The sequence below is a fragment of the Syngnathus acus genome, chromosome 19, assembly GCF_901709675.1.
Source record: "Syngnathus acus chromosome 19, fSynAcu1.2, whole genome shotgun sequence".
Classification (NCBI taxonomy): Eukaryota; Metazoa; Chordata; class Actinopteri; order Syngnathiformes; family Syngnathidae; genus Syngnathus; species Syngnathus acus.
Window position 1 is genome coordinate 2,956,760 of NC_051103.1, and position 16,596 is coordinate 2,973,355.

The 16,596-nt window shown below is 40.6% G+C and overlaps 1 protein-coding gene and 1 long non-coding RNA gene across 2 annotated transcripts; both read right to left on the reverse strand.

The window, feature by feature from the left end:
• Positions 1-1,305: 1,305 nt before the first annotated feature.
• Positions 1,306-3,563, reverse strand: LOC119138016. Its single transcript, XR_005101068.1, has 2 exons — positions 2,751-3,563; positions 1,306-1,710 (listed from the first exon to the last, which is right to left on the reverse strand). It is a non-coding gene; the product is annotated as an uncharacterized LOC119138016 (long non-coding RNA).
• Positions 3,564-3,672: 109 nt separating this feature from the next.
• Positions 3,673-16,175, reverse strand: cpped1 (calcineurin-like phosphoesterase domain containing 1). Its single transcript, XM_037277685.1, has 6 exons — positions 15,993-16,175; positions 15,028-15,246; positions 11,165-11,337; positions 10,598-10,723; positions 10,319-10,445; positions 3,673-5,521 (listed from the first exon to the last, which is right to left on the reverse strand). The coding sequence occupies exons 1-6, from the start codon at positions 16,054-16,056 to the stop codon at positions 5,295-5,297; spliced, it is 936 nt and encodes a 311-aa protein (XP_037133580.1). The 5' UTR covers positions 16,057-16,175; the 3' UTR covers positions 3,673-5,294.
• Positions 16,176-16,596: the final 421 nt, after the last annotated feature.

Consider the following 16,596-nt stretch of genomic DNA (forward strand, 5'->3'; position numbering starts at 1 on the left):
AGATACAGACACAAATAGTTGCATTTTTATGTTTAAGTTATTAAACCAAATGAATCTGTTTCCACTACAAAATTTAAATGCATACATTGGACCCAGAAAAAGAGCAGTGGCGTGCATTTTGTTTTAAGAGGGACGCTAAGCGAGAAAGTCAGCAGGCCGCTAAGGGCAAACTCTTTACCTTTATCCATCTTTGAAGAAATGAGTATATGCTTAGTTATTCCCTCTCTGCCTGCTCAGCTAGGTTAGAAGAGTTTTGTGCATGAGGCCAGTTGCTGAAATCAGCAAAAATCTCAATATTTGTATACGACATCTGTCACTGCCTTCATTCAAATCTGGCACCGTTTTTTTTCTCTCCCAAATAACATCACCTCTGACCATAGCGCAGATTGTATCAACCATCCAATATGACTCACTGAAAGCCTTTTAGCGTTAAGAGCAGTTCTGGGGGAAAAAAAAAAAAAAGTACTTCACTGCTGAACAGATACCAGCTCCTGCAGGCACTACATGTGTTCGATTTCACCCTTTCAGCCCTCATTACCCCGACACCTTTGCAGAATAGGAAGAAAGGTTATTATTTGGATGGAAATGGCGCTGCGGTGGCTGCTGCGTGTTCACAAATTGGGATTATTACAGCAGCCTCTTAAGTAGCAATGAGGGGGATGAGTACATTTTTAGTCACCCTGAGCTGGGTCAAGCGACACCAGATGGAGGAGAATTTTGCACGAGAAATAAAGGTGAATGGGAAAACAAAATCTCTAAACAATAAAATATTTTCAAATGTGACAAGGAAATGTTTGTTGAATTTGAAGCGTATTCAGTATTAGATGAATAATTCAAGACAGATTGGAGGTTTGGAGGATGGCGTCAGTATGTGACAGGGGAGACATGTTGGCAGGCCCAAGTGGGCCGCCTGTGATGCATTATGGGGATGCTCGATCAGTTTGTACTACAAGTGTGTGTGTGTGTTGAACAAAAACTGCACTGGGACTCGCACGCATCGTTTTAGTTTCGGTGTCTCAAGAGCATCATTGTCAATAATGAGCATCATCATGTGAACACATAAAGCAACACACGGTAATTTCTATCAATCAAACTGACTGCTAAACACATTTAGAATCAAAAGGAGGAGAAACCAACCTCAAGATGGCTCCTAAGGAGATTTTCATCTTGAGCAGAGACTTCCCGGAGAGTCCGCTTAGCTGGTAGGAAGAGGTGCTCATATTAGATTCAAATATTCACATTTCCCTGTTTAACATGAATTTTTAGCATACAGCACAAAATATGAAAGTAAAAAAGAAACATCAGTTTTGATTCACACTCAAGTTATTTACCGTCAGATTCAAAAAAAGGCTCGAGAAGGAAACATTCGAGGAATCTCTCGCTCTTGCTTTGACCCGTATCTCGCTCGATGGCGTACGAAAAAGAAGAGTTAAGGAGTGTGACGTAAGGTCATGACAACACAGCAACGGCACGCATAAGGAAGCTTTCACCAACACGTATGAATAAACACAAGCTCTTGCACACTAAAATACCGCAATACACACGTCTCCTTCTTAAAGCCAGATAGCTGTCAAATGCTTGATGCAGGAGGTCAAAGGCAAGGCAGGATTTCAAACACTCGAATTCCTTCATAATACCGCCTAATCCAAACACTAACAGAGCAGTTGGAAGTTCAATCTAATTGAGGATGGGATGAAAGCCAAGGATGTCCTGTGTGGGAACAGATATGTGGATTAATTAGCATTGTGATGCCAGCATATGTGTGTGTGTGTGTGTGTGTGTGTCGCACCTAGTTTGTGTTTGTGTACTTGGCAGTGTGCGTAAAAAGGGTAATTGTCTCTCTGCACTCGGCGTCTGCACCATCAGCGAACGTGTCATGAGAAGCATGTTTGATTGGATTTTTCCTCTTTAAATCGCTCGGCTTTTATTTTGGTGCTGGCTGGCTAATTACAAAAACAGATTAAAATGGAATTGTCAACATGTTACAGGCATGCAATGGTGGCCAAAAACACACAGAGGGATTTTTTTGGGAGACTCCCGTCCTGATCCTTACTTGAGAAGGAATATTATAATTATGACGAGTGAATTTCACCGCCGCTTAGCATCTGACACTTTAAGGTATCATTAGCTTGCATCTCCTGTGATAATGGTACATTCAGTTTATTGCTCGGCGTAATGGCCCCATTAGCGACTGGACGGCCGTCGAGAAGATGTGCCGAGCTAATGTTGACTGACGGAATATTCGCAATCAAGTGAAATATTTGCCAATAGCTTTTTCACTTGGCAGCCGCATCAAATCCCGGGACCAGTTGACCCCACCAAATCCCCGAATCATCAAAACATGCCACTTAAGTGTTAATCCCCCCCATCCAGCTGGCTGCTAGCCCCAGAGGGCAGGGCACAGAAATGGATGTGGACCGTCACCGGTTATCTGCTGCCCAGATGGCTCACTCTGTCACCAGGCTTGGTGCCACCAGGCTGATCATTTGGATGTACAACTTGCATTCATAACACCTGCATTTTTTTTTTTTTTGGAGTATTTTGTCTGGACTCCCAGTGCATCTGTTCGTATCCGACTTTGCATCTGTCTAGAAAAGTGACAAAATAACTGACTGTCACATTTATCACCATTTACTGAAGAGAATTGACACAGTGATGCTTTTGGAGCTATTGTGCATTTTGAAAAGGCCACAGACAAAGTGTCACGTGAATTCGAAAACCAGAACTGAAAGTGACAATGTTGTACGTACCTGAATAGTAAAGTGAGACATCTTTCTAAAGGCCAATAAACAGTGACAATCCTGTTTGGAAAAAAAAATACTCAGCATGGGTTAAAACAGTTTTTTTCTGAGCTGCAAGTGTAAGGCATGTACCGATGCACTGTCAATGGATTATTTATTGAACCATGAAAACATGGTACGATTATCCAGGAAGAAACGACTTTTCCAAAAACGTGTCTCATTCACTGAATTTCAGGGACAGGGAGTCTCCACGCTTTGCTTTCTCCACACATAGATATGAAGTTATAAATCCAATTGAGTATAATTGATTTTACAGTGCATTTGCATATAAATATATAAAATGATAATTTGCAGGTGCAATCACATTTAAATCAACATTTATTATAAAAATATCACCAATCAGGTCACAGCGGTCTTTCATTACAATTAGACGTTTCAATTGTGTGACACCCACTACGACACCGGGTGAAGCTATTAATGTGCTTGGCTAATAGGAAAGCATAAAAAAAAAAAAAAGTAAGGTTCATTCTCAGGCAGAAAAAAGGAGACAGACGGTCTTCCTCCCATCATGCTTATTGGCCATTCCTCCCCTTTTTCACCCACCCATCACCTGCTGACATTTTTGGAAGAGAAGAGACAGAAACTGTCAGTGTGAAATGAGGTCAGTGATAGCGATGCTGATGGAAAATCACCTATGAAACCAAGGAGACAGTGGATGGACCCATTTTCTGGCAGTTTCACCAAGACACACAGATGTGTGGCTAAAAGGTTACCGTGACAACAATCTCAGCACGTCTGGGTGATTGTGTGAGTCTTTGTGCGTGGAATAGAACTGAAACATTCGCACATTGGTTACGGCATATTCATATAGGTGGAATGCAACGCAGCAAGATGGCTTCAAGTGTTCCGAAACCTGCATTTGAGCCCAGGCTCTTTAAATTAGACTTTTAATAACATGATCACACTTAATGTTGTTTTGCCCAAACACTTCAAATAAAAGCCAAGAGATGAGTCTTGCGAGATACATGCAGAAAATCCTATCATAGGGATACAAAAACAACAGATCTGACTCTGTTTTCATTCTCAAGCCCTAAAAATAAGAAATTGCATTGTAATCCTCAACACAGAAAAACAAATTAACTCCGGAGGGATTATTTGCTCAGTGTGAGAAAAAGACATGAAAGATTAGTACAGATCAGTGCGACACAAATAAACTATTATAAATTCCTAACAGTGATTTCATAGGAAGAAAAAGTTTTTTTTGTGTAATAGATAAAATAATAATCATAAAAAAAAAAATTAAAGCTTACCAAATCGTTCCTGCTAGTTGCAGGAGCACAGTTCATCCATTAATGATAAATTCTTAACGTTAAAATCACAAGTTATCACAATAATGGGGGAAAAAAGCAACAATGGTTCATCATCATCATCATTATCATCTCAATGCTGCTCATAAGCCCTAAGGGACAGATCCATTTCTTTGGTAGTTCAGCCCAATCACATTTGTCGACATTAACGTGCTACTTCGAACTGCTCTCAATTCTACCAGACATCAAGAGCTATGCTGCAAACGTGTGTGACTCGTAGCTGCGCTTCACATTGCCAAAAAAAATTGTACAATGCCATGACACAAAAAGCACCAGTATTTAGCGCCACTTAATGACAATCCAATTTCTTGGTCTAATGTGGCACATTTTGTAGTCAGTGACTCCTCGATGGGGAATTCACAATATAGTGGAAGCTGAAATTTCAAATATCCCACCGGTTGTACCATTTGCAAAGAAAACAGGCCTTTAGAGTTGTATAAAAATGCAAGCACTACAACTGTCTCCAAGTGAGTTGGCAACATATTCACGTTTTGCATTTCAGAGAATGTCCCCTACTATGTAAGCTCTATTAATAGTTGTTCCCACAGAGCAAAGAGAATATTTGCCTCTGAATATTACATGAGATGTTGGTATGTGTTGCTGCTGTATGTATATTAGAGTTGCAATTGTTATCAGATTTGCTCATTTCATTCAATTGGAGTGGATACGATCAAAATGTAGATATCATTTAGCGTTTTAAAGTAGAAAAAATTATTTACAAGAATATGTCATGCCCCGACTAGTCTAAAAACGCCATTTTGAATAATTTTGTGATAGTGGACTATGAGTTAAACAAAAAAATTCACGTTTTTATCCATCTCAGTGGGCGGCCATTTTGCCACTTGCTGTCAACTGAAAATGACATCACAGTGGCCAGGTCACAACCAATCACGGCTCAGCTGTAGAAAATGGCAAGCCGTGATTGGTTGCCATTCTCAGGTAACATCTTCTTTAGTGGGTGAATCGTAATGGTAAAGTTAATTTTTATAATAGTGACTGTGAAATTATTATTAAAACATTTTATTCTAAATTCAGGCAAATCTAATATTGACCTGAATTTGAAATACGTTCGACTTGTAACGGAATAAAAATATGTTGATACTGTAAGACCTCGGGGCATAAAAAATGAATGTTTGCACATTTATTTGGAAAAAATAAAATTAGAATGAAACGCCTTGGTAGACCATCATGCCTGCAGGAGCTTCTTGAGGTCCTCGTCCATCCCTCCTGTTTGCAAGCGCTCCAGACTGTGGTATCGGTGGACCACGCGGTCGGCCGTCACTACCACCACCCTGACGCCGTGCGGGTCCTCGCCCAGTTGGCAGCCGATGGCGGAACTCACGACCATGTCGAGGCCGTCGTGGCAACCGCCTGCATTCCGGTGATAGTGGCCAGAGAAGACTGCCTTCACCCCTGCAGCGAAGTGCAAATGGGTATGATAAACCTTCTCTCTTTTTTAAATCATTTTCACATCCGCAGAGAACTATGACTAAGATAGGCTTCTATGATTTTTACAGAGCTATTTGATTCACACCATGTCCGACCTTGATGTCCTTCAGCCATCCCAAATGACAATGGAAAAAAAAAATATTAACACTTGAAAGCAAAAATGACCTAAATAAGCCAACATTGGGTGACACTGTGCAGAATAGTTGATTTAAAAGTATGCTTAAAACGACACCCTGCTGTTTATTTTTTTGGGGGGGTTAGTGATGTTTTCTCAAAAGCTCACAATTAAAAAAATCTCCTAAGACAAAGTAATGGTATGGACAAAAACGTGGGAGGAAAAGAAAGTTATAATGAAAGATCTCTCAGCTTTCCATTTAAATATTCTAACAAAGCAGGAACATGCATTAGGGAGTCGGGATTTTCAATTTATTTTCAATTACAAACTACATTCTCATCAGAGCGGCGCAGGTTGACTTTGCCCTGCGGCGGTGGCGCCGTGTCACTGTGGCGTAATCATTGGCCATGCGAAAATTCTTGTTTATCTGTATAATTCCGCTCCGGTGTTTTACAAGTATAAAGTCGTACATTTTAATTGAAATCAAGGTAGTGCAGTCATTTTCATTTCAATCATTGAGTGCTCTGAAATTTGCAGGGGGAAAAAAACTACATAGGCTGCTTTAATTCCCGGCAGAATTGAAAGCTTCACAACGGGTGGCCTTGGATTCTTTGCAATAGGTTTCCGTTGTTAATGACAGCTGCCCCCCCCCCCCCTTCTGGGAAAAAAATAACCTTAATTTGACAAAGATCAAATATAAAACAAGTGATTTCACTTCTCCCCGCCATAAGAAGGCATACATCACACTCTGTGTATTGTTATCAAAGCGCCTTGCGGTGCAGTTGGTGTGGGTGGCCCTCTGGGATTTCAAACCTTTAAACGCTCCAGTCGCTGCTGTAGTCAGCCAAGCTACATCAAGGATGAAAATTTCTCTCATTTACTGACGATGAACCATAAATGCTGTGAAATACGCGCTATAAGACATTTCTTGCTATGATGCGTGCGAGTATGGAATATTTGGTCTTGCTGAGTGGCTAGCTAGCTACCCGAATGGAAAAAATGCACACGCTGGGTTGATAATTCCTGGTGTTGTCTGGCTCTCTGTGGAAATCCTGTTTACCTGTAAGCCAGAAAATAGACCCGCTTTTTTTAATTTATTTTTTTATGATAAGGACTCCCAAATGGGAGGATTGGCCTTTGCTTTAACTTGTGAGGGTGGGGGGGAGTGATGGAGCGAGAGAGAGAGCTGTTTGTTCATTCAGAAAAAAAGAAAAAAAAGTCTAGAGTAAGCAGCTACAGTAATGAAAACATACAGAACGCAAAAGGGCGAGGGGAGGCATTACATGCAGTCAAATTGAATTCTCGGATGGGTGAGAAAAGTCACAATTTACGTTTGGAAAATTAAAATGTATTCCCCCCCCGACTGTTATGTATAGGGCTGATTGCAGCCGTGTATTACACAATTGCTGAGTCTGTTGAATAGTCAGAAAGGTTCTTTGCTGTATTGTCCCCCCGCTGACAATGACGACCAAATGGAAGGCGAGATTAAAGGCGTACAAAAATCTAATTACGTTTGATACCTCCATCCCTTTCTTCAAGGCGGCCATTTTAATTCATCACCCTATCATCTGCTGGTGACTGATTCGCCGGGATTTACTAATTGTCCATTTAGTTTGTCTCAACCAATCGACCCGAAGAAGCCATTTACCTTCAACGGCTCCTCCCCTATACAAAGTGTACGCTTCAATAGAGAACATTGTCATCAAAAGCACAGCGGAATGATTACAAATCTGAAATGGTGTCGGCAATTTGCATGACAGAGGGAAGCAAAATGATGTTGAGGCATCTCCCAGCTACAATCTCTCATAAATCAGTCACCACCAAGCATCCGTTTCCTACTGTATGCCCTCCGGTTACAAACAAACACCCACACGGACACACAAAAGGGGTTTGGAAATTAAAAAAAAAAAAGTATATTTTTGTGTCAGAGCAGACTCATCACATACCATTTTAAAATGATAAAGGAACAGCCTTTCTATTTATTATTATTACGGTCTAAAGGCTCACTGCTTCATCATCGCTAATCTTGATCGATGTCCGAGAAGCATGAGGACACAATAAATCCTCTCCTTGATACTCTCCGAGATACTCTTGAGTAAAAAAAAAAAAAAAAGCCTTGTTCAAGCTCATCATCAAGACGGTGGGGTTAAAGGCTTAGCTGTGACCTCTTATCAAATCCCTGCTGGGTGATAAATGTGCCTTCCCTTTTGAAAAGTGGAAGCATCCTCGCTGATAACGAGAAGAGAATAAGCGACAGAGAATCGGCAGAACAAGAACATGCCTTATCTTGCCCGCTAATTGGCTAACGTATGCACTGCTCTATAGCCACCGGTTAAATTGGGGAACCCCGATGACTTCCTCAGCTGTGCTATTGTTTTTTTCCCCGTCAATTTCCACTCCTATGGAGTACAAGAATATACTGTCAGTCTTTTTGTAAATAAATTCTCAGAGGCAAGGTGGCATAGGAATTTAATTACAGTCCTCCATCTACTCCACTGTATGGTGAGAGGAGAGGCTGAGAGCACAAGTGGGATTCCTGCTTCTCCAATTGCCTCTTGAATAGAAACACACCGGTGGGCCAGCCACGGGGTTTCCATATTCATCAAAGAGAAGTGCATCAAACTTACTCGACAAATATGACAGTAAACCTTGTGCTGGCAGCGACCAGAAAAACGCTGGCTCAAGTGTAACGGTAAAAGCCTAAGGGAGCCTTATTTACAACGACTACAGGTATGATAGCGATGAAGCAGCATGAAAGCACCTTCGGGAAAAATGGAAAACTACCTTTGAGGTCATTAAGTCAATTTGGGACAAACAATACTAAATATAAGGCTTGATTTAAAAAGTTGAAAAAGAAAACATTGACAGGACGGGCAAGAACAGGAAAAGCAAAATTTAATATCAAACAAATGAGTGTCACATCCCCAACCCACGGTAAGTGCTTGTGCAATTAAAAAAAGGGGACTGTGATGCTTTATTAGCCCAACGGGGGGTCATAACGCTGAAACACTGTATCATTAATATGAGCTGGAATGCAGGCAACAGTCCCGTGGTGTGAACTGCTCACTCCGACGAGCCAGACGAAGACTAATTGGTGTTGTGCCTTGGTCCGATATGCAGCTGTGGCGCCGAGATAAAATATAGATACTCGCAGACAAATTTATCAGGCATAGAAAAAATGCACCGCTGCACAACCATTTACGTAGTCACAAACCCATGCGACACAAATATCTATTTTTTTTGTAGTTTGACACATTTTACTCGAGAATGAAAAACACTTATTTATCTTTCTGTTAGCATAAACTAATTGCCATACATTATTTTTCAGATTTTTTTTTCCTGCTGGCCACTACAAGTACTGGAATTTATCTGTACTCGGCTATGCCTGGGGGGGGGGGGGAATGCAGTCATGCACGATCTGATGCTAGATTGTTCCGCACTGAACTTGAATCCTCCCGAGTGGCTAAAGGTGCGCTTGCTTGCGCGTACATGTGAGGTTAATGATGTTGCCCTTTAGTGCAATGACAGTACTAATCACCAGAGTACAAGAGCACATCTGGAGGCTTCAGATCATACGGTGCAGTGGTGTGAACAGACACATGGGAGGGACATGATGCGTGGATAATGCAACACAAGGAGGGGGGGGGGGGGGGGGGATGATGGGAGGTAAATTACCATTAATAGAAGACGCATAATTTTCCATAGCTGAAGCTCAAGCAAAGCACACAGACCATAAGAAAAAAAATGTATCTGCACCCAAGGACAGACATGAGCAAGATGTTGCATTGTTTTTAAAGTCAGCACTAGAAAGAATGTCATCAATATTTATCACCACATTTATTTATTTATTTATTTATTATTTAACATCTTTTTTTTTTTTTTTTTGCAAATAAAATTGAATGTTGCCCTTCAAATCATTAACCGCTGTTTGTTTGGAGGAGGAATCTTTAATGGCCATCAGACCAAAACATGGTTAAATACATGGAGGCATAATGGACGGTTAATTTGATTAAAACTCTCCTCCAACAGTCACCTTGATAAATGATTGAGAAGAAGGTGGGCCTGTCAATCTGTTGTATTAAATTGTCCTATGTATGTGTGCGTGCCAAGTAAAGACAGTTACAGACTCTTCTAAGTCCATAATAATGGAATTTGAAGAAGATTTTTAGGAAGTCATTATTTAAATCAATTGTGGCTGTACCGTACGCGCAAAATAATCCTCTCTTCTGGTTTTAGCGGCGTATGATTCCTCTGGGTTAAGAATCTTAAGTGGCAATGAAGAGGGCTGACAGAAAGCTAAGAAGCTACAAAGTATTAAGACAATCTATTTTAAACCACTATAGAGATCATTTTACATTATTCTATTTCCTGGATGAGACAGTGGTTTGAAATAAGACTTAGCTCCTTCATTTTGGCAGGCACCTGGTAGCCAAAGAACAAAACGATAAAATTATTTAAATTTACTCATTGTGAAATGGCGGGCTGGTCAATATGACCTCAAAAATCAAATTTGCAAACACTGACTCTGCTTTTGCATAGCAAAACTGTTCTGCCGCAAAAAGGCATACAGATTCACTGTGCAAAAAGTCAAACAGGAAAGATTTATTTAAAAAAAAATAAAAAAAATAAAATTAAACTTGTCCTACCAGCTCTCTTAAATTGGTCCATCAGCTTTTGTCTGACTTCCATCTGTAGGTTAAAGTAGTTGTCTTCCTCATCAGGATTCTTTATGTACAGAGGAATGTGCTGGAACACGATGATGTGTTTGGGTGCCTGAACGAGGACAAACTTGTGATCATTCTATTGTCAATTTATCCGTGTCAAATAATACAGCAAGGCTCAGCAATATTGAATTGAAAACTGCCACCCGAACGGCGAATTTCGGGCCTTGCGGGGTATCTTAAATAACGACGGGCGCGATTTACAGAGGAGGATGCGACTTTGCTCAGAAGCTCCTCCAGCCATTTTTCCTGAGCCTCCTTGAACTGAGGGCAGGCAGAAGCATCGTAGAACAACTGGGAGTTCAGAACCAGGAAGAGGACTCCACCCACCTGAGACAACAGAAACACCAAAATGCTTCAGTCACAAAGCAAAACAGCAAATTTCCATTTCAAGAGTGTGCTATCCTTTTTTTAGTTCCTTGATAAGCACTCATCCAATCCCCTTAAAAACATTAGTTCAACTCACTGGTTAGTAATGGACAAACACATTGATAAACATTTAAATGTCACGTCGATGACGTCAGCTCATCTGCATTTTGATAGCTCGATAGTCAGTGGAAGAGGTAAAAGTGCAGACAACTCATTACGTTCCCGTGCCGGCGCAATTAACAATTTCCACTGAGTGTCAAGTCAAAATGAAATCTTCATTAACATTTAATGGAACAAAAATGGCCGATTGTCATCTGAAAACGGCAACAGGTGACAACGTTTCGGAATGACTTTATTTACATACTTATATAAATATACTGCATTACGTTACGTAGTGCTTACCCAAAAGCTGAAATAATCATCGCCCCATGTACGGCAGTACTGCTCCACTGTTGTGGGGGTCGGCGTGTTTCCAAGGTCATGATTGCCACTGACAAACACGAGCGGGATCGAAGGGTCGGTCCCCTCCAATGCCGTCTTTAGGTCTCGTTCCTGAGCCTCTCTGAAAGTGGTTTCTGCAAAAAAAAGAAAACTTTCACCAAGGGTACAAGTAAGACTGCCACGGTAACCTTGGCAACCTGAGTTTGTAGCTCAGTGCATTTATCCAATCTATACTTATAAGACAGACAAGGCAATTTGTTTTGCACCAACTTAATGCACTCAACTGAAAGTAAACCTTGGAAGGAGATCTTGACTATTTTTTGTGAGCTCCCTACATTAGCCCATAAAATCCAATCTCTATGCATTAACTTGAAGATATACAAGGTTGGGGTAGAGGTCCGTAATGGCTTAGCTGAGCTGAGCGGCATGTGCAGTTTCAATTTTTAGCTTGTGTTAAATAAGACTCGGACAAGTTTTATAGCTTGCTTAACAAGGTGGATCAGTTCTTGTTTTTATGTTGCCATTTATTTACCGGGGGAAATAAGGAAGGAGTTGTAGACGAATTACAACACGCTATAAAATAAGGCCTGTTTTAAATACAGCATTAATATGCACCATCTGAGCTGAATGTGACAAGTCTGTGATTACACCAAAGTGACCACTTGTGATTGGATCTCATTTCCGTGCTCTGTGTAAAAAAAAAAAATATGAAGAGATTGCTCAGGGCAACGAGTGTATACATCTGCTAACGTTGTTTTGCTATGGTACGGTTATATTTACGTCAGTAGAGAAATTTTGAATAGACGTTAATGACAGGGCTGAACAGGTCCAAAGTGCTCAAATGTGGGCAATTTGCAGGAAATGGAAAAAAAAATGGAAGCACTGAAGGGTTTTTCAGTTGGAGAGCTGCAAGTGTGCACGATGGAGTTAGCTTGTGTTTCGTTCCACTGTGATCTATAATCATCGCCGGGCCAGATGGCACGTGTGGGGCTAAGGACGGAAATCGACATTTTCAAGCTGAGCTGGATGTGGATAAGAAAATGTAACATCTTTACGTTTCCGTTCTTATAGTCCGAAGAATACGGCAGCGGCTTTTATCAATGAAAGTGCGTCATTAACGAGTCAAGTGCTTTCCTGATTACAGCGCAACCTCAGTAGAAGGATTTATTTTCTTCTCTAATTCTGTTTTCAAAATATCCATTTGAGATGACCTGTCATGCAATTGATCTATTTCAGTCAAAAAAAAAAAAACATGATAAATGTTTGTCAACACAACATCAAAAGTCAACTAGCTGCTTTCATAAATTCAACCTTGAGCTGTCACGATCGTATGGTGTGAAAGCAAAGACATCTTTTTTTTTTTCCAGTGTGAGTTTTTGCAAGTGGTGTCAAATTGATGCGAGAACAGAGTGAGCCCGATCAAACTTGTGTGATATCAGCAGTAATGCAAAGGCTTGACTGGACTGTAAAGGATTCAGAGATCTAAGCCTTTAGGTGAAGCGTTTGATCTAAAAGTCGATCAACATTCCCATCTTCACCCTGGGTGCTTTGGAGACTCTCGGAGAGAAAAAAAAAAAAAAAAAAAAAAAAAAAAAAAAAAAAAAAATCAAATACGAAGAAACGAGCAGTCAGAATGAGTTTGGAAGACAAAAGTTGAGTTGGGGTGTCTGAAAAACAAAATGGAGGCATCCCCTTTTACTGAATTGTATTCTATTCTGTCTCAGTACTTTTGCAAAACATGACAATATATTAAATATTATTTTCCTTTAAGCGAGCTCTACACACATGCCTGCATCAACAAACTCACTCCCACTGTACCGTGAGGAAAAATCCCTTACGCCTCTCTAGAGACATTTTTGTAGCGCTCATTAGGAGCCTGTTATGTCCAGCATGTTTCTTTACTTTAATATTCCTAACATCTCAACCACAACAAAAAAAAAAAAAAAAGTCTCCAGTGAGTGAAAATAAAAAACTGGACAATTTTTATTACCCTTTTACCTTTAAGGCCAAGTATATTATACATTGGTGAGGAAACTGCTCGATCTACATGTCACAAAGATGCAGACAATTGGCCAGCAAACTCACTCGGTAGCAAAAATAACCTATCAATGTGGGACAACCATAACAAGAGCGCATATAAAAGGTTGATGTTGTTGATGTACCTCTATATGAACTCATTTCGCTAGCTCGGATGATGGCTGTGTAAACAAGTCCCATATACCGTTGCAGTGTTTAAAAGAGCCTCTTGGGGTTAATGTAGGTTTTTTTTTTTTTTTTTTTTACACGGGACTGCAAAACTGCATACAAATTGCGTCCTTTCGGGGGCTTGGTAATAGAACAAAAGCGTTATAGGCAAAAAAATGCTGCCTGGGGAGGAAGAAGAAGAAAAAAAAAACAACCTCAAAGTGTTGTCAAATGTTTTCAGCCCTTTGGATGCACTGAAAAGATGGATGAGAAGCAGGCAAGGGTATGTCAGTGCCATTAAATAAGAGATGTCAAAACAGGGAGATGAGATAGCAAACTGGCTGTCGAGTCGAGATTGAGGAAGGACGTCAAGAGAAAAATGTCAGATATAGGTGAGAATAGAAATACAGTTGCCAATTTGCTGTCACCAACAGGCAAGCAGCATTGACAGTGGCGCTATATTAAAAATGTGAATAACTCACTGAATTTTCAGATCACAACGGGGAAAAAAAAAATAATCGAGTAGTTGCCGAGCGAGCAAGAGACAGACGGATTCGCTTCCACTCACTTTCTGTGTCCACTGCTCAGGGCCAGACGGGCACCTTGTGCTAGCTTCCTCATTATCATGCAAACTATGTCAGTGGTGGATGGATGCCTTGCGGCCTTTTTGGTTTTGTTTTGTTTGCTGAACACACAGTTCATAAACATTTTTAACCATTTCTATGACGATCTATTTGGTGTTATTGGGTGGCGAAAAGAGAGAATAACGGTTGTGAGTGGATTGAAGTAGTTTTTGGTTTTGTTAGATAGGGACTTACTATATTACATATTATATTGGGGGGGAAAAAAAATGGAGAAAATGACTTTCTCCGATTAAAAAAAATTGTAAAAATTTACCGGAACCTTTACGATAGTTACGCTTACCCAGCGAAATGAAAAATGGGATGTTCATCGCAATACATAATGGTTGTCGCCAATAATGGATTTCTCCTTTAGTCTTGAACCAGACTGGAGACATGAATTGATGACTAATGTGCTGAGCACAAGATGTCTTCACTCTTATTAAAAAAAAATAAAAAATACACTACAATTGTCTGAGACTGCGATATTGAAAAATACGGCATGGATTTTTTTTTTTTTGGATTCCCAACGGTAATCAAAGCAACAAAAGCTCAGCAAAGCTGGCCCGATCAAAAGCCGAAATCGTTTTTCAGAATAGAAACTAAAGCTTCCAGAGAATAGCCAGGAGGCCTGTGCTTTTTCATAGATAAATATCAGCTGCTGTCACGAGGGAGGATGTTGTTTACAGACTGGCTGGAAAACAGAGCGGGCTCAGGCTCAAACCTTCCTTGGCATAGAATATCTTACATCACTGAACCACATCCCATCGCCTAAACGCACATCAGTTAATTTGATCAGAACAATGAAAGCACTGGAACCTTGAAATAACAAGAGTCCGTGTACTAATATTGTACATTTCGTACATATGTACAGTGTATTTTTTTAATCAGCCCCAGGAGGCTTAAACAAGCAAAACCATCTGTCCTACTTGTTATCATCAAATGCATAAAAGACGGCTACATTTGCATCTCATATTACCCATTGACCCTTTTTGTTTGATTTATATTACAATTATTTACCTGGCATGGCATGGACCAGATCTCCACACAGCACCATAAACCTCGGCCGAGGGCGTAACTGGTTCATAGCTTCCACCGTTTGTTTGGTGAGCTCAACTTCCTCTGCCCATTCGTCTCCTCCACTTTTAGAGTCGCCTTGCCGCCATGCCTTCATTAGGCCAAGTTGCGGGTCTGCAGCCTGGATGAAGTAGAACGGCCCCGTCCACCCATCCTCAATATCTGCAAAGTAGAAAAAGAAAAGGACAGTTTAAGAGCAAAATATATATATATAAATATTAAATAACTGCGACATCTCAAAGAAAATGACTGTGCCAAAAAACTATTTTCATTTCAAAACATTTAAAGCAAACGCTCCTTTTATAGAGCTGCATAGGGGAGCACAAATGAATCCTGCAAGACTTTTGTTGTTCCAGGCGCAATTTATAGTACAATAGCTCTCACTGTAGTCAGATATACGAACTATTTTCCCGACAAAGAGGAAGATTAAAAACACACACGTACACAACACGAGAAGGAAGCTAACACAAATCGTAGAATCTCCCAAATGGCAATGTCTGGACTCGAAATAAAACGGATCTTCAGATTGGAGCACAATATGAATTACAAATTTAGCAAAACCTTATGCCTGGTAGTTATACACAACTTTAGCTTGTTCTCTTTGACGCATTTAAAAACTTAAAATCCGAAACTAGTGCTAAGTTTCAGTTCCCTTTTCGAGTAATAGCTACGATTTTCAAAGTTACCTAAAGTAGATTTAAAAAGGACTGACCATCGAAAATTCGATTATATGTACTGTGCGTAATCGCCACTTAACTTGCGTTTAAACGACAAAAGCAACTGTGAATACAACTTAAAAACACGAGTTACGTAGTTGTTTTACACAAGCGGCGACCTCAACTTATTAAAGAGGGAGCTAAATCGTTAAGCAAGTTTCGTAACCAAAAGAGCTTGCGAAGCGCGAGTACCTTCACCGAGTCCATGGAAGGTTCTATGTTTTGCCCTGAGAAAGATATTTTCCGTCCCAGCCATTAAATTCACTGGTCGTAGAGTTGTTCAAAGCCGTTGTTATTTGCCGAGCCAGCCTCTCGTCACGGTGCAGCAGCCGCTGAAGCTAACCGGGGTGACAATCGGTGATCGATTACAATGCCTGTCTGTCTTCTGTTGTGTGGCGTTCACTGACAGCAAGATTTTAATTTTGTGATTTAGAGGTATTGGGCGTTTCAGCACCACGGACAGTGATTGTTTTATATCAGTAGATCCCATCTAAAGACTCGACCAATCCATTCATACACACATTTTATATACTGCTTATTCTGTTTTGGGTCACATGGAGGGCTGGGCCGACTCCATGTTTAAGTTATCAAACTGCCTGTTGCAGATTAAAATAGATAAAGCAGCAAGTCACTGATGCTGTCATGGTTCACTAGCCTGAATTTCGTGCAGGCAGCGTGAGTGCAGTTCCCACTCACTGAGAGTGTGAATGGTTGCTGTGTCTCAATTTAGGATCTGCACCCTTTACTGGCTTCATTTGCCGAGCTCATTGAGCTAATCAAAGTCTCTCCCAGTTCG